General features: G+C 52.3%; 3 protein-coding genes across 3 annotated transcripts; all 3 read right to left on the bottom strand.

The window, feature by feature from the left end:
* Positions 1–3,100: 3,100 nt before the first annotated feature.
* LOC128278125 (two pore potassium channel protein sup-9) lies at positions 3,101–4,770 on the bottom strand. The gene is made up of 3 exons (XM_053016791.1): positions 4,493–4,770; positions 3,751–4,412; positions 3,101–3,685 (listed from the first exon to the last, which is right to left on the bottom strand). Exons 1-3 carry the CDS (start codon positions 4,617–4,619, stop codon positions 3,332–3,334), a joined length of 1,143 nt encoding a protein of 380 aa, XP_052872751.1. The 5' UTR covers positions 4,620–4,770; the 3' UTR covers positions 3,101–3,331.
* A 355-nt stretch (positions 4,771–5,125) lies between these two features.
* Positions 5,126–14,760, bottom strand: LOC128268559 (1-acylglycerol-3-phosphate O-acyltransferase Pnpla3-like). The gene is made up of 9 exons (XM_053005682.1): positions 14,669–14,760; positions 14,047–14,412; positions 9,074–9,306; positions 8,353–9,005; positions 7,524–7,629; positions 7,325–7,452; positions 7,121–7,265; positions 6,927–7,047; positions 5,126–6,540 (listed from the first exon to the last, which is right to left on the bottom strand). Exons 2-9 carry the CDS (start codon positions 14,204–14,206, stop codon positions 6,230–6,232), a joined length of 1,857 nt encoding a protein of 618 aa, XP_052861642.1. The 5' UTR covers positions 14,207–14,412; positions 14,669–14,760; the 3' UTR covers positions 5,126–6,229.
* Positions 14,761–20,197: 5,437 nt separating this feature from the next.
* On the bottom strand, positions 20,198–22,742 carry LOC128277862 (T-related protein). The gene is made up of 5 exons (XM_053016448.1): positions 22,426–22,742; positions 22,222–22,342; positions 20,899–21,849; positions 20,649–20,836; positions 20,198–20,579 (listed from the first exon to the last, which is right to left on the bottom strand). Exons 1-5 carry the CDS (start codon positions 22,740–22,742, stop codon positions 20,198–20,200), a joined length of 1,959 nt encoding a protein of 652 aa, XP_052872408.1.
* Positions 22,743–24,509: the final 1,767 nt, after the last annotated feature.

The following is a 24,509-nucleotide window of genomic DNA, read 5'->3' as shown; positions in this document are numbered from 1 at the left end:
AGATACTCCGTGCCTCGTAGCCCACCGTGGACAATGGAAGACACTCTTCTGAATTTGCATACTTATATATTCATACATAATTAGAAATGAAGGGGCCCTTTCGTTTTCTCTTTATCTGTTGCCCAATTCCCTCCTCTCAAAAAACGAAAACCGAGATGCTTCAAATGAATTCCGATTGGTAGAGTTTCCCCGACAGTAGAGCATAAAGAATATCGTTCCGATACTCAAAGACTGGAGGAATTAGAGGAAGCTTTATTGGGCGCTAGTACATTACAAACCCGTGACGGCCGTCCAAACAACTCGAGGTTCCAATACACATTTCGGATTTCGGATTTCGGCTTCGGATTTCACTCATTTTCAAAACCACTGCAGTTGGGAGATGTTTCGCTATTCGCCTCGCTTTTATTAACTTCAATCAAACCACGACCGGTTCCTGTATTATAAATATTGCGTTACGCGTGATAATTGGCCGCCCGCCAATCATTCTCTTGTTCTTTCTATATTGGTGCTTATCACTAACTATAAGAACTGGGTATAAGATTTCTGATAGCATCGTTGCTGTACCGGCGCAGGGCTTAATTTGCCAAAAGCCCTGCGGGACGGTACAACACAATGCTCTAGCGTCACCACCCCATCTTGTTTCTTGAAGGCCATCTCTAGCTACGTAGCAGCCGGTAGGAATGGTTGGTTGGCTTCCTGAGAAGAAGAAAAAGAACGAAACACATTAGAAGGGAACTCACTGCAAATGCACGGGAAACAAAGCACTTTACGAGGAACCTTGAGGGCAGTACAATAGGAATAAAATCCTTTACACTAACTTACCTTGAAGCTGACGAACGGACACGACCAACTCAGAGCAGAATTTGTTTCAGAATGACGCCGGCTGAATATATGCCAAATGAGCGCTGTAACTCAACGGGCGTGGTGAGTTTGAAAACGCGCCAAAACGTCAAAACGCGATGCTACCCAGAAGAAAGGGCAGGATACGCCACTGTATACGCCATTGAAGCGTTTCACTAAACTGGAATTATGCTTTCTTAATTTACGCACGCAAATGATTTTTTCTTTCTAACCGCGAACATAATAAAAATATTCTGAACTTTTGTCCTTAATCGACGCTAAATAAAAGACAAAACAATCCAGCGTTTTGTTGAACGCTTTGGATTGCAACTCTTGCAACCCCTTTGTAATTTTCTAAATGAATTCTACTCAACGCCAATGTTCCGTTTCCGTTGCAAGGACTAACTAGTAAATACCAGTTGGTGCGTCTTTGGACATCGTGTGATCGCCACCATCGCATTCCGCCCCTTAACCGCTAACGCTCTCTTGTTGTTCCGCTTATGATATAAACCAATTCGTACGCATTTCTCGTTCTGGAGGAAGTTTAATCTCGGCCACTAATTGACCTTGGCTGTCGCGACACACGCGACCCGCTGGCTGGCTCTGATGGGGCGACCGCCTTATTGGCAACAAATGAATATCGTCTTACAGCATCCAATCGCCAGACCCGAAACCTCCGGAATAAGTCTGCAGTCAAGCCAAACATTAAATCGTATCTTACATGTTATTATGATTGGGTCAGATGGCCAGTAAGGAAGGTAGCGAAACACGGTACGATTATTATTTCATCACCCATTCCCATCTCATTGTGGCCACAAGTTTCGTGCCGAATCGTTCGAAACCGCGTGCCTCGCAGCCCACCGTGGGCAAAGGAATACACTCTTCCGAATTTGCATACTTATATATTCATACATAAATATAAATGAAGGAGCCATTTCGTCTTCTCTTTATCTGTTGCCCCGTTCCATCGTCTCAAAAACCGAGGTGCTTCGAATGAGTTCCGGTTGGTAGTTTCCCCGACAGTAGAACATAAAGAATATCGTTCAGCAGCCGATGCGGGGAGCTTTGGACAAAGCAAATTTCATGGCAACATCAATGACTGGAGAAACTAGAGCAAACTTTATTGGGCGCTAGTACATTACAAACCCGTGACGGCCGTCCAAACGACTCGAGGTTCCAATACACATTTCGGATTTCACACATTTTCAAAACCACTGCAGTTTGAGATGTTTCGCTATTCGCCTCGCTTTTATTAACTTCAATCAAACCATGACCGGTTCCTGTATTATAAATATTGCGTTATGCGTGTTGATTGGCCGCCCGTCAATCATTCTCTTGTTCTTTCTATATTGGTTCCTATTCTGGATATGTAACTTCTGATAACATCGTTGCTGTACCGGCGCAGGGCTTAATTTGCCACAAGCCCTGCGGGACGGTACAACACAATGCTCTAGCGTCACCACCCCATCTTGTTTCTTGAAGGCCATCTGTAGCTACGCAGCAGCCGCAGCCGGTAGGAATGGTTGGTTGGTTTCCTGAGAATAAGAAAACGAACGAAACACACTAGAAGGGAAATCACTGCAAATGCACGGGAAACAAAGCACTTTACGAGGAACCTTGAGGGCAGTACAATAGGAATAAAATCCTTTACACTAACTTACCTTGAAGCTGACGAACGGACACGACCAACTCAGAGCAGAATTTGTTTCAGAATGACGCCGGCTGAATATATGCCAAATGAGCGCGGTAACTCAACGGGCGTGGTGAGTTTGAAAACCCGCCAAAACGTCAAAACGCGATGCTACCCAGAAGAAAGGGGCAGGATACGCCACTGTATACGCCATTGAAGCGTTTCGCAAAACTAGAATTATGGTTTCTTAATTTACGCACGCAAATGATTTTTTTCTTTCTAACCGCGAACATAATAAAAATATTCTGAACTTTTGTCCTTAATAAACGCTAAATAAAAGACAAAACAATCCAGCGTTTCGTTAAACGCTTTGGATTGCAACCCCTTTGTAAATTTCTAAATGAATTCTACTCAACACCAATGTTCCGCTTCCGTTGCAAGGACTAACTAGTAAATACAGTTGGTACCAGAATTTCCGATACAAAAGTTCGCACGACAAATACCAGTCTCCAGATTCCGCGGTTTTAGATGTTTCTCAATTCGCCTCGCTTTTATTATAACTTGCATCAAACCGATTGTTCCCGGAATTTAAATTGTTTTCTTATTCGTATTATGCTAAAACGTGTCGTCGTGTGATCGCCACCATCGCATTCCGCTTCTTCTTAACCGCTAACGCTCTCTTGTTGTTCCGCTTATGATATAAACCAATTCGTACGCATTTTCACTGAAGGAATGTTTTCATACAAAAGTGTGTACTCGTCGTTCAGGGAGGAAGATGAATCTCGGCCACTAATTGACCTTTGCGGGTCGCGACACACGCGACCCGCTGGCTCTGGCTCTGATGGGGCCCCTCCGGCGCCTTTAGACCGATGCTCGTCCCCGGCTGGGGTGGAAGTCGAACCGGAGCGGTCGTATTAGGCCTTCGTCGTCGGTTTCAAAGTCGCTCATCAATCCCTGGCCACCGCTGCTGCCAGCACCGATGGCCGGCGGTGATCGGAGCTGCGTCATTTCGCACTCCATCAGCGGGAAGCGGTAGTTCGTGTCGATGTAGCACCCGTTGCCGGCCTCCGTCATGTCGAACTTGGTCGGACAGTTGTGGCACACACCGCCCAGCTGGTTGATCACGGATATGCGATCGTAGCACCGTTCGTCCACACTGTCCCCCGTGTTGCCGGTGATGATGTCACCGTCCAGCTTGACCGCTATCTGCAACGCCTAAAATGTCCGGAAACGGAGCCTTTAGTAAGATCTGTGGCCAAGGAGAGCAGCAGCTCCCATACCTGGATCGCTTGCGCTTCGTCACGCTTCTCGTCCTCGGTGTTCATCGTCACGAAGCGCAGCACGAGCAGATTCAGCGAAGCGGCCACCACCGCCAGCCCGAACAGGATAAAAATCAACGCAAACGCCACGTACTCGGGCTTCTTGTTGAGTGCATTGTCCTTCTGCAGGGCCACCATGTCCCCGAACCCGATCGTGGTCAGCGTGATGAAGCAGTAGTAGACCGAGTCGAAGTAGCTCCAACCCTCGAACTTGCTGAACGCTGCCGCCCCGCCCGCAATCGTCAACGAGCTGAGTGTGGTCACCACCAGGATCAGATCGACCTCGGATGCGATCGCTTTTTTGCAGTTGAACGACGTCTTCACGGCGTGTACAATGACGCTGCTCAGGCGATTCACCCGCTCGCCGATGCTCTGGAACATCACCAGCCCGAGCGGGATGCCGATGGCCGCGTAGCACATCGTGAATATCTTCCCGCTCACGGTAGACGGGGTCGAGTGGCCGTACCCGATCGTCGTCAGAACGGTCGTGGCGTAGTAGAACGCACCGGAAAACTTCCACTGCTGGCCCGCCTTGTGCGGTTCCGACTTCATAATGACCGTCTCGATGACTTTAAAGTCCTCGGCGCTAATGTTGTACCGGGTGATGAGCACATTTTCGATCGCTGCAACGAGACAAAAAGGGGGGACACTTTCAACATAGAGGACACGCTTGTCGCGGGACACGCGCGCGTGTGATACGAACCGCTCAGGGCTTTCCAGCGCTTCTTTTCCGTGTCCGACTCGAGCGCGTCGAACACGGCCGCTCCGATCAGCAGATAGGTAAACGTGCACACGATGAGCGAGATGGTCCTAACGTTTTGCTTTTTCATGCTCGTTCACACCTGGCCGTTAGCTCGCGGATCTGCTGCAGGGATTCCGGGATTCGTTTCGGGTGTCCTTCTTAGACTATTAACACAGCGTTTTGTGGCTCGCTCCTCGCTCCTAAACCTTAACTACGTGGAAACATGTTGGCAGGCAGGAAGATTCGCTTTGGCAATCGGATTATATTGTTGGCACATCGGTCGCACAAGACGAACGGAATCACGGTCCACGGTGGTTGTGGTGGCTTTCGTAAGGTAACACCATGACCAATTGCGTGCAGTAGCGCCCCGAAGCAGCAGCCTCAGCACAGCCTATCGATTTTCTCCGATGCCCGTGACAGGATGCCCGTCCTGTCCGCGCGTCAACATCAAGGATGTGTGACAGTTCTTTCCGCAGGCGGGTGCCCCGAGTGCGCATGCCGCACGCGCGAACACAAAGGACTCGGCACACGCACGTGCTTTCTCGTTCGAAGGCAAGGACGACTCCGCGCCCGCGAAGGCTTCCGACTCACACCGACTTTGTGGGGGACTTTTATTTGCCGTTACTCGAATGCACCTTAGAGACTAATGTGTATGAGGTAAATCGTATAAATAACTGTAACTGTGTTTCGCGCGCCGGGGGTTGACACCACTACACTCGGTGGCAACGTTTAAAAATTGGTCATCTAACTATCTAGTATTGCATAAACAAAAAGCCCTGGTCCCTGGTCCCTTGTTCTCCGTGTCCGGTGGTCCGAAATGTTCCGGCTCCGGGTCAGCCTGACGAGGCGTATCGTCTCTTATTTGGCAGTGAGCCTCTCTCTCTCCTTCTCTGTAAAGCAAACGTTTTATCGCTATCGTCTCTCCACTATTGCACAGCCGTTGGTAGAAGTCCAAAAAACACTCCCCTCCGCGTCCTCCGTCGAGCCGTGAGCCGCGTGTTCCGCGCGCGCGATACTAAACCTAATCACCACTGTCTGTGTGTGGCTGGTAAGGAAGCGTTGTCCGTGACGCCGAATGCCGAAGCGACGATAAACTAAAACCTATGAGGAGCACGAGAACCCACTCTTTTCGCCTAACTAGCAATAGCTTTGCTTCATGTTTTTTGTTTTGTGTTTGCAATCACATACGTTCGTTTAAATCGATCTCTCTCTCTTATCGAACACAATAATGACAAAATTGGTTGCTTTTGGTCTTTTTGCTAATTAAAAACGAAACCCCTTCGGGCGGGTGGTAAAAGACGATATGTTACACGAATAGGTATGTTCTAACTACACATCTACTACAATCCACAACCGTAGTTCCGCAACCCTCCTGTGTTGTGATCCGAAACCCGAAGGAACTCTGTCTTTTGGTTCTGTCTGGCTTGCTCTGTTGCTTGACTGATAGGTTCCTGCCTATATTGCCTGCCTGCTTCACGAAGCAGCTGCAACCGCTCTGCAGCTGTGTTCCCTGTGCCGTGGACACGCGCCTACAAAAAGCTATGCTTTCTGCATTTCTGGAGCGCACCCCGCGATCGTAATATCATTCGAAAGGCCATAAGGCACCGCGCGCGCGCGACCTCCTATCGATCTCGGGGAGTCGCCCCCCGCGGGGTCTATCACAATCGTATTCACGAACCATCGTCGTGCGGACTGCTCTCACATCTCGATCGAGTAGGATGGTGGCGGTTTGCTCAGGAGCAACGTGGCCGACTCGGACATTAGGCTCGCCGTCGTCTGCTGCTGGTCCGCTTCGGGTTGCAACGATGGGTCGTTAAAGTCGCTCGGCAGCTCTTCGATCTCAACCTGCGAACACTCCCAGGTCGGATACTGTGTCGTGGCACCGTTGTTGTTGTTATTATTGTTATTATTGTTCAGTAGGTGATGGTGGCTCATGAACAGGCTGGGATCGATGTACTCGTCGATGTCGATCATACTGTCTCCACCGTACGTGTTGGAGCAGAGGAAATCTACGGGAGGGAGGCCAATCAGATCAGATGGTTAGTGGTCGCGGTTAAGCGATCGTTAGCGATCGTTAAAACGAATCGATTCGAACAGAACACACATTTAGATGCAAACAGTGTCGGGAGTGTGTGTGTCGCGAGGCGTTAGTGGCGATTGAAAGGACCCCGACCTCGACCGGTTACACACTGCGTGTGGACGGAGGTCGCGAAAGGAGGTCTGAAAAGAAAGCGTCACGTCACCGTCACATGCATGTACCACCACACCAAGCCTAGAACCAAAGTGCTACTAGAAAACCCGGAACCCGGATGAAGATGGAAAGATGAGCGAGCAGAGAGACATACACAATGTGCCATGGTTGAGGTCCAACTATAACGCTTCCGCCGCCCTGTACCTGGCTGTGTCGTTTCCCAGTCAGTATCGAACTCCAGCTGCTGGTTCAGTTCGCGCTCGTTGGCCGTCTGTAGGGCCGGGTTGTCGCTTTCGCTCATATCGAATATCTCCGTCACCTTCACCTGCAACGGAGGAACGCAAACGGGGTTTAGATTCTGCTCCCGTTGGCCTTGCTTCCTGTTGACCCACGCGTACCTTATTGTCCTCGTCCATGTAATAGTAAGCGTACATTGCATCGTGGTGCGAAGAAACCTGCAGCACGTGGTCAAATGCGTCCAGATCACCGATCACCGAGTGCTGCGCACTATAACTCGGAAGCAACTCTTTGGCGTAGGTTTTTCTGCAAACAAAATGAGACGGGGTCAGTGTCAGCGATGCACCGTTAAGGTTCCGGCTTACCCGTCGGCATCCATCCGCATGTCGATGATCGAGCTCCGGTGACTGTGCTGATGGTGTTGCGCCGCACTCTGGTTGTACTCGGTCAGCGCAATTTGGCACTGCAGATTGGCCGTCAACTGCTGGTGGTGCTGTGGGAAGCGAAACACCCGAAACGGGTTAAAATACCGTGATCACCCGCGATCGCGACGCGCGGTCTTACCTTCTGCCGTCGGCCCACCTTCAGCAGGATGGTGTTGAGGTTCTTCAGGAAGAATTTGCTCATGGCCCAGATCTGATTGCCTATCGACGGTGCGGCCACCATTAGCCTTTGGAGGGACACAAAGAGACACATTAATATGCGTGGTCTGATGAGGCAATCCAGCACACACCCCGCGTTATTTCCGCCACCGATCAGTATGCGACACTACGAAGGACTACGGACGCAGGCAAACTACACACACACAGACACACACATAGGTCATACTTTGAGAGAGCGAGAGAGAGAGGACAATTTCGTGCGCTTACCGGTATACCAATCGCGTGTCGAGGGCCGCCAGCAAACGCCGCCGTTGATCGGGGATCGAGACTCCCAGCGTCACCTGTCTACCGGGTGGAAACGGAAAGGATCGGAGGGACCTATCGATCAGTCGATCGACGGCGGAGGAACACGAAGACGACGACGGAGAGGAGGAGTAGACAAGATGGTTACATTTGGTACGCGTTGTCGGTCGGTGGCCGGGTTGCCACCCGGTTAATCCCGTGCCGGGCGAGCAGATCACATTGCCCAGCACTCGAAAGCGGAACTGTGTTTGCTCCAGCACATCGCCAATGGCACTGTGGGGGTTGGCCGGGGTGGTGGTTTGTGTGCGGCGTGGGACAGGAAAGGCGGTTAGTTCGGTTACTACACACTACGAGGCGGTACGAGGCGAGGGATGGCGGACGATTTGGAACTCACACAGACGGGGACGAGCACACACAAACACAAAGAGAATGGTGGTAGCGGAAATCGGCGGTGTGGCCAGCACACGCAGCGGTGCGGTGCCACTTACTTTGTTAGCGTGGCGCACATGATGTCCGCGGGCAGCGTGGCGGGGAGGGAGAGCGCCGTCAGCAGCTTGCCACCCCGATGGCGGAAGACCCAGTTGATGAGACCCTTGTTCGCCTGCTCGATGTACGTCTGGAACACGGTCAGCACGTTCTCGGGCATGCTGCCGACGAGCGCGTTCTCACGGTGCTGCGTACACTCCTTGCACTCGCTACACTCCGGATCGTACTCCTCGAGCATCTGCTCCTCCAGATTGAGCGGCGGTTGTTCCGCGACCACAAACGTCGACTGCACCGCCAGACAGCGCGTGCAGCTGATGAGATTGTTGCGGTGCAGAAAGTTGAGCGCATCGTCGAAGCCCTGCTGACAGAACGAGGACAGTATCTCGGGCTTCGGCGGGAACAGGATGCGCCCGAACCGGTTAATGTTCTCCTTCGACAGCTCGATGCTGGTGTTGGCCCAGTTCACGTGGAACAGCTGCGCACTGTTGTCGCGCGGGCAAATGTCGCTCTCGCCACAGAACGGACTGACGGTGACCGTGTTTTCGTCCAGCGTCGGCAGGTTATCCGAAAACGCTCCGTCCATGTAGCGCACACCGTGAAACCGTGGTGGCAACAGACCGGAGAACACCGGGATGAAGCACGCACAGAGAAGGGCCTACGAACGACAGAAAATGGGTCAGTTTGTGGAGTGTCCAATCCGGCGGAGGGTGATCTCGAGCTTACCTGCAGCAAATCTTCGCGGCTGTTAAACTGCGACACGATCACGTTCTTGCCATCGTAGACGCGGGTCAGCGAGATGTGTAGCTTCCCGTTGACCCGTTCGTGCGCGTCGGTGGGCAGAAACTTTTGGAGACCCTCGAGCAGGCAGGTTTGAATGTTGAACCGCGGACTGAAGGGCCCCAGTGAGTGGGAGCGCGCCTCGTTCACTACGCGGAAGAAATCCGAGGTCATTTCACCTGCAAAAAAATAAGCGGGGCGAGGGGCGATCGATTAGTGAATGAAAATGATCCTTAATGATAGGCTAGAGAGACCCTAGAGAGAGAGAGAGGTTATCATTATCTTGCGCAACGCACGGCGCCGCGGCAAGGTCGCCCAGCTCGTAACCCGCGGTAGTAATGATACGAGCGAGAACCGATCGAACGGGATCATTAAGTAGCGCGACCCAGGAGCTAATTCTCGTCTTGGAATCACCGAGCGATTAGATAATAGGAAAGTCAGAGTTAACCCCTTAAAGCGAACCAATAGGCCACTCTGGCCGATCCGGGATCGTCGTGTGATCGTTTCCCTTTCACGAATTTCAAGTAGCGTTCCCAACCAACAGCTGCTGCTGTGGCCCTTCGTTGCTCTGACGTCACTCTGATGCAGACACACCTCTCTCTCTGTCTCTCTCTGTCTCCGTGTCGCTCTGTGGCCAAAAAACCGGTACGGGCCGTGCCTCCAAAAAACATTTGATCAGACGACTCGCCGCCGCGACCCAGACCCTCTTCACCTAAGGAATGTGTGCTCCGTCTGGCAGCTCTCTCGGATAAGGGTGGCCCTTTGCTCACGCCATCGGCTCAGTTTCTCAACAACAGACACTATTTCGACACGCCGAGATAGCGCGGGCGAGCGCACGCACGCGCGCCCAAAGGGCCTAGCATTGTTGGCCACACTGGTAGTGGTGCGATCGCGCCATATCGTACGATTTTTCAACCCCTTTCCGCCACGGTCTCCACGGTCGAATCTAGTTAATACCCGTGCCCACCAGGAAAGGCAGGAAGTTTCTCGAATTTATGACGCACCCGCGTCTGGAGGCCCGTCACCCCCGGGGCGTAACGCGCTCGTTTATTGGGCGTTTATGCGTCGCAGCCGTCAACAAACAAGTGTGGCGTGCGCGATACAGATATCTCGAGGTCACTCTCGATATATAAACCCCCGGGAACGAGCCCTTCGATCCGCACCCGTGATTTGTTTTTCGTGTTTCGCGCTACTGCGCAGCCTTTCCGGCCAGATTTTATTACCTTTCTCCGGCACCCAGACCACGCAGCGCCATGCTTTATATGTTTCTTATCTAATCACGGTGCAAAGGATTTGCCATCCATTGAATTAGTTTAGACGAGTGCGCCCCAAGGTCAACGAATTACTTGCGAATTCCCCCGTCAGGGCTTTAGGGTCACGGACGGCACGGCCTGTAAACACGACACACTCGGTCGGTCGGCCAGCTAATCCCTCTCCCGTGTTGAAGGTCCTGCTCGTAATTGACCTCCGGCTGTAGAGTGCGTCTAACCCTTGGCCTCGGCGGAAACAACAACACGGCGCGCGCGCGCGCCAGTGACCTTGACGGTTGTGCGTTTTGCCCAAAGCATTTACGTCGGGGCGCACCGCGCACTACACGATAAGCCATGCGCGCGATCCTTCCTCAATGTGTCCGTCCAGGGATGCAAATGTCTGGTGACGTCAATGGGGATAGAAGCTGTTTTGACGTTGCCCACCAAAACAGTTATCGGGGTAAACATTTACGGGAAACCTTCGAGGACTGAACACTGAATAAAGAAAGGCCACACACAATGCCGATCGTACGATCGCGCCCCGGGTGGAGAGAGCCTGCGATTAGGGAAAGGATCGCCACCGGGCTGATAAGCCCCGCCGTCGCCGTCGTTGGGCGGCTGACCTAACCGTCTGACCCTATTCGCGATCGCGATCCCCCCCGGCAGGCAGGCAGGAGGTCGGACAAAGGATTCAGAGGATCCGACCTAATGCGGCCGCTCTTCCTCCTGGCTAATCGCTGGCCCGCTGCGGGCTAGTTTTGGTCAGCCCCCGGGCCGCCAGGCGAGGCCATTAGAGAGGCGTCGTCGTCGATTGATGTATGTGGCATTGAATCTTGGATCCCGCAGAGCAAAGGCTCTTATCAGCCACGACACACATCAAGTGCGGCGACAAAACCCCGCGCGGGGGCTAACCCGTTGCGGGCAAATCGTGCCAGCATTTGCGTCAGCAGCAGCACGGAGCGAACGCCACAATCACAGAGCGCAGCATATAAAATTGGATTCATACAGCTGTCGGTCCGGTTGTTTATTGGCCCCACGCGTTGTGTTGTGCGTGACCCAAAGTGCAGTTGCAACGTGTGGCCGCACGACAATTGGCCGCAACACACACACATTGGTAATCGGATAAATTCGTGTCACGTGTAGCGAAACGTTGCTGCGTCGTCGTCGTCAACGACGATCGTCGGTGCGGATTGCACCAGCAGGATGCATCGAGTCCGATAAACCGTGCGTGTTTCCACACGCATTGCGCGACTACATAAGCCGCGGTGCACGTGGTTTTGACCTTGCAAACCTTGTGTGCGCGCAATCCATCGACAGCCAAGCCAGCAGAGACGGTGGAAAGTGGCCCTCTCCCTCCCTCTGGATGTGGCCGATTAGTGAAAGGCTTCCCACCAGCAGCAACATTGCCTAACACGCACACCTACGCCGCCCTGGCCAACAGTTTGTTGAGAAACCAAAAGTGCATCGTCGTCTTTCGCGGGGTATCGAAGGGAAAGTGGTTCGTCGCTGGTTCGTGTGCAATCTCGATGCAGCGGCCCGAGAGCTGATGGTTCGCACTACACGCAACACGACGCGCAAGCGAAGAGTTTGGTTGCCGTTAATTGGATGCTAACACATTGTGGCAACCCCTTGGAAATGACCCGCATAATGGGTCGGTTTTACTAGGACACACCGAGCCGCGAAACCGAGGTGTGTTTTGCAAATAATTTATTCAACTAACCCCACCGCTCGGCCGTTGGTGGTGGTGGTGAGGCAAGCTGCTCCCGTTTGCCTAGTGCGCCACCGGTTCCCTCCTGTGTTTTTTGTTTTGCTAGAATCGGCGCACTTACTGGCCGCGCCGCACTGTGCAAAACATAACCTATTTTTTGCCTTCCCCGTTCCGGTTGACAGTTCCAGTGGCTGAGGTCCGCACACAAAATCCGCTTTCTGCGACTCAAAAAATTGTAAACAATTCGTGGAATGTGTCGGACCGATTAACACCGGATTAAAAGGAGTCCCCAGCGGTGCTGTGTGATTGGTAGTGGTTCATTAACCGCAAAGGCAAACAAAGCTACGGGGCCCGCGCTCCGGGGGTTGATTGTCGAAAACGGACCCATTAACCGGGTCACCCATTCTAAAAAAGCTGATGCTTTCTACGCTCGTTCTGGACAAACCTGAACCGTCTCGCCTAATCAATTGGGCCTCACTCGGAACGTCTACACACCAGGCCACAGCTTTACCAGGCCGCCGTCGTGTTGATGAACGAATCCCCCGCGCGCATTGGTTCCAGGCGGCGGCGGTGGCAAAAAAGCGGCAATCTTGAAATTCTTCGGCCCGCCTGATAACCCCGCCGAGAGAGTGCGCCGCTCGTAAGTGGGAGAAAGTGCGACCGGACACTGCGCAAACTGCGCGGCTCATTCAAGTATTTTGCGTCATGCTCGAAACGAAAAACCCCTCACGAAGCACAAATGTCGCCCTCTCAAGGTTAAGTGTGCTGGAAGGCTCTAGTTCCCTCCCCTCTCGTATGCGTCGTAGTTAATGATCGCGAAACAGTTCTGCACCGGGCCTTAATTAAGAGTGCGCCAGTGCGCCCGGTGGATTTGGGATCGAAAATTCAATGAACGCTCTGGGCGATAGCCCAAACTGGAGTCGATGCGGTGGTCAGGAGTAATGAACCAATCCCCGAGGCTCGTTCGGTGATTAGATTAGGGGGCGACACGTCAGTTTCCACCCCCGAGCGCCCCCGCGATAATGAACGTTCTCGACAGGCCGGTGGTTGCGATAAGCACCGGTGTAGAGCTCTCCGAGCGGTCTGGGATCCCACAGAACAAATCGATCAAAGGTCGGGCGTGTTGAAAATCCTCAAATCAACCAACCAACCGACACACGGCATGATCTCATCGTCCCGGGTCGCCTGTGTGTGCCGCGATCGCGAGCCTCAGATTAGAGCACGCGACGTCAAACAACGGGCCCCGTGAGCAATCAGCTGGCGCGGGGCCAGGCAGTTGTTTATCTTGCCCCGTTCGATCAAACGGGATTAGGAGGTAGCCCTTTTCACGGGGGTAGCCGCCGTTGTAGTCTGTCCGGGGACAAAGGAAAGCGGTTTGAACTTTCGACCAGCCGCGACGCGCCGTGTGACTAAACATCGACCCAATTGGGATCACTCTGTCCGTGCATGGTGATTAATGCATCCGACGGAAGGCTTCCGCCCGGAACGAACGGGGCTGGAAGACAATCCGGCCACGTGTCCAGCGATGGACACGCGCGCCTGGGGCTCTGACAGGCTCATGATTATTCTATCGATCGAATGATTCTTGTTTGTTCGAACCCGCCAATGGTCAACAGTTGACGATCGATTCCTGAGGATCGAGGAACAAGGGTCCAGATCATTGGGGTCTGTATTGTGAGGGGAAAGGATTTAAAAAATTAAGGGTCAGTAAAGCGTTTACTGACGGAGAAATTGGTTTCTGATGCTCCCATGAACCTCTGGCCCATTCATTACCTGAAGACCTTGAAAGCGGCTCCCGAGGAACCTTGCACCACAATTTGTAACGGTACCGCACACGGTTTAAAATAAAGCCGAGGTCCTCCGGCAACGAACTTGACCGGGCGAACCATTGCCTCGTTCCTCGGCGCAGTGACATTGCACTTTGTAAGGATTCCTCGTCGTGTCTTGGCCTTTTTACTTACCCAGTGGCATGTCGCAGAGCAAGCAGCAGGCGGCCAGCGCCCCGGCCGATGCGCCGCTGATGCGGTGGAGCAGCAGATGCGGGGCATACTTTTTGAAGGCAACAGCAACACCGACATGGTAGATACCCAGGAATCCACAGCCGGCGAACGATAGATTCATGTCGTGTGTTTTACTCAACGTTTTTGAATTACACCACCCGGGACGGGGCGCAATGTCCTTTTCGTACCAATATCAATTTATGGTTCCTCTCCGCTACGGTTCACTGTTTTTTTCACGCGATCGTCGGTTTCTGCAATGTCTACGATCGTTTCGAATAGATGCACTTTATTTCACGATTTCCGCAAATTGTTCACATTATGGCTGCCCTGGAAACGAACAGAAAACAGAGCAGAAAGGTAAGTTTCGGAAGGTTCGCTGAGCAGGATGGAGGATCCGATCCAGCTTCTAGAACTCCGCTGGCTGTGATAGATTCCTCCAACGGCACTGATTAATCAACCAAACAACCACACGCAGGCTGATTCACAAAGCAGGCGATCGACAGAGTGATTCGATTGCGCGCCTCTTGTCACTCAAGACGGGGGGCAAAAAACACAAACAATCTGTAACAAAGCAACCACCGACCGAGAGATTGGCGCAGCAGCATGAAAGAGTGTCGTTACTCGCGAAATGGAATTCCGTGGCCCCACGTCTCGCTTGCTCGTCCGGAAGTGAACTGGAAACCGCTGGCCACTCGCGGTCGCTATTTTATACGGCCTGTCCGCTGACCACCGCCACCGCCGCCGCCTTCCCAACCCCCCCGGGCGAGAGGGAGATTATGGAAGTGTGATTTGACATCATCATCCCTTTAACTTCCAGTGCTTACGGTGTCTCTCTCGTTCGCTCTCTTTCCGCGGCCGCCCACTTTCTTTCTCTCTCGCACTGTGGGTATCCTGCGCCCGCACACAGACACGCACATCGCGGGCACGCTAGTATCGCGGGGGGACACGCTATCAACAACACTGCTCCACCGCCCGCCTTCGCGCGGGAATTAATCCAGCCTCTCGAGCTCGGCACCAACACAACGACGACCATGGCGCGCGATTGGACCGCGTGTGATGTAAACAAATCTTTCTTCGACTTGTGCGCTGCATTATTGATCCCGCGCGCGATGCTGCAGCGTAGTAGGCTTCTGCTGGTGGAAAAACATCTACAAATGTGGTTGTTGTTATTACTGCGAAGACTGCTTCGTTCGCCCTTACTGAAAATGTGAAACTGGACACTCCGATAAGCAGTGGCGCCCCAGCTGAAAGTTACTGACCACCAGCGCGTAACGCTGTTTGCCAGCTGTTCTCCGCTTTTTCGCATTCCATTCCGCAATTTCAGAGAAGTCACGTACGGTTGCGTTGCCAGGTTGCCAGGCAACCTGGGATCATAAATAATCGGTGACGTCTTTGCCGGGAGTTGGATGCCCATTCATAACGCATTCCGGGCATTGTCCACCTTTTCCGGAAACTCTACACAATGCGGCGACGGAAGAGCGCAACAGCTGCCCGGTTGTCCCGCTTGCTTCGCGCCTTTTTCCGTTATCCTTCCCACAGGGCTTTCGGATCCCGTCCTGCTCTATCTCCTGCAGCGCGTCATTGTTTGATGTTTTGCGTTCTCTTCTTTTCGGTTGACGGCGGCGGCGGTTTCGGTTTCCTCGTACCGTTTTCGCATTCGAAGCGGCACCTTACGCACTTTATGCACACACACACACACACACACTTAAACAGTTTCCAGTCGGTGGTGCCAAATTAGCCGCGTGCTCCTGTTTTGGTGTCTCCGTCCGAAGCTATTTATTTCGCCGCAAAATTGCCACGCACAAACTAGGGTGTCCGGATTAACTATCGATGCGGTGCAAAGGAGCCGGCCCGGAACAAATCCGAAAGGATCAAACGCACGCGGATTCAGTCACCCGGCACTTTACGTATTTTTGACGTTTAATCGAAAATACCGCGAACCGCACCAGTGTGAGTGTGTGTGTGTGTGGCACTATAATTAAGCGGAACTAACGAGTTCTAATTCGTGCGATTTGGCGCTCGCAAGACACACCCAAGCAACGTTCGTACGCGCGACCTTACTCAATTTTCGCTTGTATTGCCAATTGTAATTTCCACAATTTACTCGAACGTCGTAGAAAATATTAGCAAATAAGAGGCCGAGGACGAAACACTTTACCGTGAAGTCTGAGTGCAAACCGTTCTGTTTTTCTGCGTTCAACACGGAATACCGGGAAACACGTCCGAATACTTTAGCAGAAAAATGTAAAACTTTACCCTTTACCGTGAAAATGGTTCAAATTTGTATTTACTGACTAACTGACTAACAAACTGACTTTTGAATCTGACTTTCGAACCTGATCTCTTTTTACTCACATTCTCTCACTCTCTCACTTTGGCCGAAAGAGAAAAAGAGAAACCACTTCTCTCACTCACTCTTTGTACAGGGTGAGCAACTAACGTGTGCTTTTTCATTTGGTAATTAAAAAATTAAAAAAACGGCTGAATATTTTTCGATGCTTTAACTCAAGGTTAATTCATTTCATTTATGTATAAAATACAACTTGGGTTGGGCAGAAAATTGGGAAATATGAAAAATTTATTTCCAAAGGGGTCAAATGATTCGTTAAAAGCCTATTTCATTGAAGCTCATTTCCACCTCGGTGCCTATGTTAATAAGATTTATCGGAAAACCCAGGCATCGTGCAAGAGAAGCCAATGCACCCAAAACGAGTGACTGTTTGGTGCGGATTTTGGCTGATTGGTTCTTCGGCAAAATTGAAGTGGAGAACTTGGACGGCATTTGGTTTCAACAGGACGGTGCAACGTGCAATACAGTGTCAGCCACAACCGATATTTATGTTACGCGAACAAACCAGCAAGTAATATCTAATTGTTGCCCTAGGAAAGATGCAGAAAGCTTAAAATCAGGTTATGTTAGTGAGTGATCGTTATTTAAACAGCATTTTATTCATTTTGTTGCATTTATCACAACTATCCTGTTCCTGATTAACAAATTTATTCTGTTACCAGGACTTTCAGATTGAATTAATGAAATAAATGTATTAAATTCTGGTTGTTTCTGTTTGTATATTTCAGAATGCTGTTGTTCTGACAACTTCTTGTCCTTGTTGTGAATCGGTTCATCGGTTTATGCAGAGAGGCTTTGGCCTGAAACACTTAGCCACAAACTTCATACCGGAATGATTATTCGCCGGTATGAGTTCGAATGTGTTCCTTAAGTTGGGATTGCCGTGCAAATTTGCGAGTGCAATGAGGACATTTATTTTGGTCCCTGTCGTGAGTTTTCATATGGCGGCGCAGGTTGGTTGTTGAATGGAACGTTTTACTACAGACTTTACACATGAATGGCTTTTCGCCGGTGTAAGTCCGAATGTGGTCCTTAAGTTGGGATTGCCGTGCGAATTTGTCAGAACAACGAAGACATTGATGTTTGTCCTTGTCGTGAATTGGCATATGATGGCGCAGGATGTCTGCCGAATGGAATGTTTTGCTGCACACTTTACACTGGAATGGCTTTTCGCCGGTGTGAGTCCGAATGTGATTCTGAAGTTGTTCTTTCCGTGCGAATTTGCCAGGGCAATGAGGACACTGGTGTTGGTCCTTGTCGTGTGTTTTCATATGGTTGTGCAGGTACCGTGCCGCATGGAACGTTTTGCCGCAGACTTTACACATGAATGGCTTTTCGCCGGTATGAGTCCGAATGTGTTCCTTAAGTTGGGATTGCCGTGCAAATTTGCCAGGGCAATGAGGACACTTATGTTGGTCCTTGTTGTGACTTTGCATATGAAGGCGTAGGTTGCGTGCCGCATGGAACGTTTTGCTACATACTTTACACAGGAATGGCTTTTTGCCTGTATGAGTGCGGATGTGACTCTTCAGCTTGGACATGTATGGATACGTGGCGGAGCAATGAGGGCACTGGTGCTTTTGCTTGTTTCTATGCACATTACGAGTAACTTTTGGGATCTGCGTTGTAGACACAGAGAACTCTGCAGCGGCGATATTCTTTTGGAAACTTTGTCCCCTATTTGACCTCAACAGTCGCTTCTCCCAGACTGCGGATTGATTATCAGTGTGTTCTGATTTTTCTTCACCATTAGTATCCATTTGATTCAATGTAGGGCCTTCGGTGTCACACCTGATCCACGAATTATTTTGACCTAAAGTTGATGCTGGGTCGTCAGGAACCGTGATGGTCCTTCCTTCAACAGAAGCTTCCCTTTCGACATCGAACGGCTCCGTTTTGAGAATATTATGTTCATGTTTCAGCTCAGTATCTGATGGCTGATCCTGCTGCTGCTCGTCCATTGTTTCACGTTTCAAAAGTGTTTCCAGCGATTCTTCCTCTGCCTCAAACAAGTCGTCATGGAGATTATAATCGTATGTACTACTTATCTGTTGTAAATTAGAAACCGTTTGGCTCGATTGACAATCCTCTCCTGAATCTCCTGTGACAACATCTGTTTTAACTAACGATTCAACGCCATCGCTTTGCTGAATGCCACAGTCAGAATGCTCTACAGTTGCTTCGAAACCCGTCAAATTGGTGGTGTCCGCTTCTTCCTTAACCCGTTCGACTTTGACATTGTTTAGAGTGCACAGCGAGCGATACATATCCAGCAAATCCAAGCGCGATGTGCAAGTCGAACACAAATACGATGGAAATTCTGCCAATAATTTCTTCTGTAAAATGATGAGGAGCATGTCGCAATCGTTGTTACAAAAGCCGGAGAGAATTCCATTTTGAAAAGGTATATTACCTGAACCTTGGTACAGGCGAATATTTGTTGGAAAAGATACGCGACCGATTCGTCGGAAGTGACCGGCTCCAAAGCGCCATCAGCCGACAGCCACCTTCGACACATAGGCGAGGTTCTAGAAACAAATTTGTTATTACACATATTTATCCTTGTCTCCCGGCAACTTACGCGGCTGATAATGGATCTTTAGCAGGGTTAGCAGTTTCCATTTCGACTCCAACAGGTTTTAACAGAGAAAATCTTGGACGCTTTGCGATTGTTTACCAAACAAACGTTTCTTTCCAACTGTCAATCGTCGATTTTTGACAGCTCCTTTGCGGCCCAGGTAGCAAAAAGATGGTCACTCAGAGATGCTGTGAGTTGCTGAACACTGTCAATTTATTCATTCGAACGAAATCGTTCTCAACGGTTTGGTAAAATTTATTGTTTTCTAGCTGTTCCCGGCCTGCGTCGCCACCTCAAATGCTCATTTAATCCTCGTTTCTCGATTATCCAACGATTCAGAGGATCGGGCTTCCCGTTGACGTATCCGATCGGCTTCCCTTTTCGGTTCCCGTTGGATACACGGCAAAACTCGCACCAGCTGAACCTGAAATGAACCTAAATTTTATATCGGAGCGCCCCCTTTTTAATGTGGGAAGGGATTTCAAACGTTGTCCGGAACATTTCCCCTTTCCTAAATTTCCCACCTGGCGAATTTGGTTCGATTTGTTTTATGTTACGTTTGTATGGGAGCCCCCTCTCTCGGGAGGTGCGGGAGGGTCAAACTTTTCTATTCACAGTCCGGTGTCACGAAACTACGCTAGGCAATAGAAGAGACAGACAGAAGAGACATATATAGAAGACTACCAGGCTTACTTGTTGTTAGTATTAGGTAAGGAATTCAATATAGAGAAACAAACATCTGTAGGCTAAAAGTTGGGATCGACGGGGTAAGGGTAAAAATCCGGCAGGGTGAAAACTTCTCACAGGACGTTGCAAGCCGAAAGAAACAATAAATTGTAATAATCATGGTAAAAAGCAAAGCAGTTTAGCTACTGAACAGCTACTGAATAATAGTTGATTTCTGTGTTAAACATTGTTTAAAGTCATACAAACTTTTGCCACATACTGTAACTGAATTTCCCGAACTTCGAGAAACTTCAGGCTCGCAATGAAACACCGATTCCGACGGTTGGCATTTTGAATTTGCACTACGACATCTCGTTCGCTTTATTCTATCTCTGGCGGTTTGCGATTAATTTACGTGCTTCCTAACTAACTACAACGAAAGCGTCTATCGCACACTCGCACGGTACTTCCCTGTTTTAAACGCGCTTAGCTCCTAACATTCTTATCCCGTCACCCCGTCAGATGCTCGTCGTCTGCGGTGGCGTGAGGGGCGTCCAAGCGCTGCCCGTGACGGTGTTTAGCGCCGACCGGCCGGGGCTTTGCGGCCCCATCTGTCCCGTGGCCGAGCCACCCGGTGAAGAGGTTACCGAGCCGAGGCTCGACACGCCACCCGTCCCGGGTGCCGGCTCGGGGCTTTGGTTCTCTACGCACTGCGGTGCCGCTGGTCCGTGCGGTGGATGGTGGGACGAGGGAACCAACGACGATCCTTCGCTCATGTGGTGATGATGGTGGTGCGTGTGGTACTGCAGCGGGGACGACGTGCCCGTCGAGGGGTCCAAATGTCGATGCGGAACGCCCACCGACGTCAGCTCGGTAATGTCCGAGGGGTGGTTATAGGTGCTACGGGGAGGGGAGTGCGATTAGACACGTTGCGCCGGGGTCGGACTGCGGAGGCCCCCCTAGACTCACTTGATCTCACCGATCATGGGTATGTACTCGGCCGTCGGGTAGTGGTAGCTGCTCTGGTACATGCTGAAGTCGCCCGCACTGTGCCAGGACGTGGAGTAGCCCAGGTTGGTGATGGACGGTGCGTTCAGCACGTTACCGTACAGCTGGTGGTTCGGTGACCCGACCTGCGTCGGCGTCGGGTGATAGATCTGTAACGAGTAGGGTGCGTTCGTTAGTGAGCCGCTGCAGCGTTAAACCGGACCGAACGTACCTGATGACTCGGAGGGGTGTAGATTTGCTGCGGTGAGCCAGACGCCGACTGGTGGTAGACGCCCCCTTCCATTTGCGAGCCGGACACTGGGATGTAGGGCTGCTGCTGTTGGGGTGTGAGCCCGGCCCCGTGGTGCCCGCTGGTGGCCGGATAGCCGGGCGAGGACGTGGCGTACGAGGGCGACCCATTCGACGGGGTAGGTGAAATGTTGGGCGCGATCGAGTTGGGACTTCCGCCCGGGTTCCCGGGTTGCCCACCCTGGTTGGAGACCGTTCCGGTCGCGTTGCTCCAGTAGGAACCGGCCGGGGTGGTCTGCGTTTGCCAGGTCGACGGGTACGAGGAGAAGACCGGCGACGGCACTGTGTCCAGCGGGAGGTAGGATCCGTGCTGGGGCGAAGAGCTTCCACTGGTGTTGCGCGAGCGTTGCGTCGTGTACGGTGCGACCCGGTTCGAGCGGGAACCGGCGTGCGGATGCGGCTGGTACGAGCCCCGGTCGACGGGGGGCGCCACCGGAGCCAGCGGGGATTGGGCCGTCGCGTACGACGGGTGGAAGTTGAGCCAGCCGTAGGTGGAACTCTCGCGGGAAAACACCGAGTCCGGGCGCTCCTTGGCGTCCAGGAACGCCTTCGCGAACGGATTGTACTTGATCTTGAGCGAGGTCACCTCCTCGTTCTGGTACGCCGTCACCGCGATGAACTGCGTCTCTGGGAACGGGTACGTGTGAACGTTCCGCTGGTCCCGCGCGTCCGACACCACCTGCACCAGGTGGACCCGCGGCTCGTACTTGTGCAGCGAGTTCAGCATGATCTGCCCGTTGCCGTTGGTCTTGTTCGTTAGCTTCACCTTGGCGAACGAGATCGGCTCCTTCATCCAGTGCTGGCCAAAGTTCGGCGACTCCGGGTGCACGTACACCGGGTTCGGCGGCGGCGCTTCTGCCTTGCCGCCCGCTACCTGCAAAAGTACCGGGGGGGAGCAATCGTTAGCGGAGATGCACAGGCGGCCATTGCAAAATGGGCCCAAGGGCCCCCAGGGCCCCGTGGTCCGTTCTCATTAGCACCACCGGATACTTGTTGTTTCAGTGCATTAATTAGCGTAATGCAAATAGTTTGTTACGGAATAAACAAGCGGGTGGTTCAGGTTCCTTCCTGCAGCGGCGGCCTCGATGCATCTGCCCCAAGGGCTGCACCGCGGCTGATGTTTACCGACACCACCTTCAGCGGATGTGCGGTCCGCGGATTTCCCTGAGTGGCGCGATTCAGAACCCCATCGGGCCGCGTGTTTGTCTAATCATTGGACTGCCCTGCCATCCTGGGCGCAACTTACCCACTCGCCGTTGACGTACTTCCAGCGGTGTGAGTCGACTTGGGAAAATTCCAGCAGCACCGTGTACATGGCCGTCGGATCGAGCCCGGTGGCGGTCACCTTCACCACCGGAAACATGCGCCTGCCGAGTGAAAACCCACCGAGAGGAGTGTTAGACCTTCACGAGCACCGCGATCACGATCTCGATCCCCGATCCGCCCTTACCTGCCGTTCTTGGTGACGATCATCTCGTTCGTAAGGTTCTGGAAGCGTATCCACAGGTCGCGATCGTCGAGCGTGACCGAGAGGTTGCGATCGCCCATCGAGCCGCCTGCCGAACGGTGGCCCGTCATGGTTACCGCGCCCGAGCCGGATTGGCCACCTAAGCCGCTGGTGCCGTTGCTCTGAGTCCCATTGGCTGAGTCGCCACCGTTCATTCCGCCGCCGCCGCTACCGACCGGGCCGCTGTTTGTTGAGCCAGTTAAAATTGGATCAATGGCGGACAGTATGTGCGACGTTGCCATCGCCTCGACTGATCTCATCGATCCGCAAGGAGCTACAGCGAGAGAGAGAGAAGGGAGACCAGAGATGAAGGAAACAAATAAACGGGGCGCAAGTGGCGAGTAAAACAAAATGGTTGGGACCCCATTTATTATTGGGTGACGTTCGGTGACGGGCCACTTTTACTTATTCCTTCGCTGCCGTCGGAGTTTCTTATTTTGTGGCTCCCCCCCACCCCGCGCCACGCGAAACCCGTCGCATCGAGATGTCCGACGCGCAGACCGGTCAGTAATGAAATCAACCCGTCCTCAAACAGCACCACGGTCTGTTCAAATACACCGATCCGAGCGCAAACAAATCGTAAAACGTGTCGTGTCTGTGCGTCGGTCCGATCCGCTCGATCTGCTTTAACGCGCCTTTTGAAGCAGAGCTTCAAACGCCCGAGACCCCGGACCGGACCGGGACGTCCAAATCTCAACGCCACGGTCCGGACACTCAGAGCGAGGCGGGCCAAACACTTTGGGCTTCGGGTTTCTCGTGGCCGTGACCGAAGGATGCGGGACGGCGACGGCGACGGCGAAAGCGCCACGGTGTGTGTTTGACGATAGACACAAAAGGAACCCACAAAGGCGTCCACGGCGTAGAGATGGGCGCGTGATGGAAATAATTACTGGAAGATGGTGGATTTCAAAATAAGAAAACAAATCGCAAACATGGCCACCCCGGAGCTGCGGGTAAAACCGTATTTTGTCGAACTTTTTTTTTCCCCGAATGCCTGCCGGATGAGGTCACGTCACTTATTCAGGGGTGCCCGTTTCGGGGTGCCCTTTTGCGGGCGCCCATACAGTCAACTAATGTTCATAATCAACCGTCACGTCGGCCGGCAACCGGAGTGTGTCGGAGTCGGGCTTAATTTATGTCACACGACTCTCGAGGCTTTCAATTACTGACCCGCTCCCGAAGCTCGTGAGCCCGTTCCCGGGTCGCCGGCCTGCACCGGTGCGATCAGCCGTAATCCGACCAACCGACCGGACCGTGCGCCAACCGGCGTCGGCTGGTGGTGCTCGGGGTCGCCAAGTTTGGCTGGCTGGCCGGCCATTATAAACGAATTAGCATTCGGGACCGGTGACGTCGTCGGTGGCTCGAATTGGAAGCGCAAATATCGACGCAGGGTCAGCCCAAAGCCCGCGTTTCGGTTGCCCACACACACACACACGCACTTTGCTCGATCAAATATCGAGATCACCGCCATCGATGCGTGCGTAAAGCTCTCCCAGCCCGTCACATGTCCCGGTGGCCGCCAGACGCGACGTCATCGAAGTAGGCGGCGTGCAAACAAAAGAGCGGGGCACTCCAAGGGGCACTGCGCGTAGGCCAACGTGGAAATTGCGGTGTTCACAAGCTGACGATCGAATCAGAATCTCGGGCTAATAAACGCTTTCTTCGCGCGCGGCTACCGGGGTTTCGGTTGGCCGATCGAAAGACTTCAATGCGCGGGAAGCGGCGAACCTCGCGCTTTGATTCTCGGCTGCGGCCGGTTTTCGGTCCGGTCCACACGGGACACGGGTGAACTTTGGAAGACGGGTGAGCCATCAATGCCATGCGCGAAATTGCGGGTGATAAAGATGGGCTTGATGGGAGTGTAGAGAGAAAAAGAAGTCGCAACCGACGGGCGAAGCTGGGAAAATGGGAGAAAAAAGCTAAACATGAAACATAAATCAGAGAAATATTAATTGATTCATCAACAAAACACTCAAGGACGGGTTTATGGCCTCGGCAGCCGACGATGGATGGAACCGCTCCCATGT

This window comes from Anopheles cruzii, chromosome 2 (genome assembly GCF_943734635.1).
Source record: "Anopheles cruzii chromosome 2, idAnoCruzAS_RS32_06, whole genome shotgun sequence".
NCBI classification, from domain to species: domain Eukaryota; kingdom Metazoa; phylum Arthropoda; class Insecta; order Diptera; family Culicidae; genus Anopheles; species Anopheles cruzii.
Note: the sequence above shows the minus strand (reverse complement) of the source record. Positions and strands in the feature narration are given on the sequence as shown.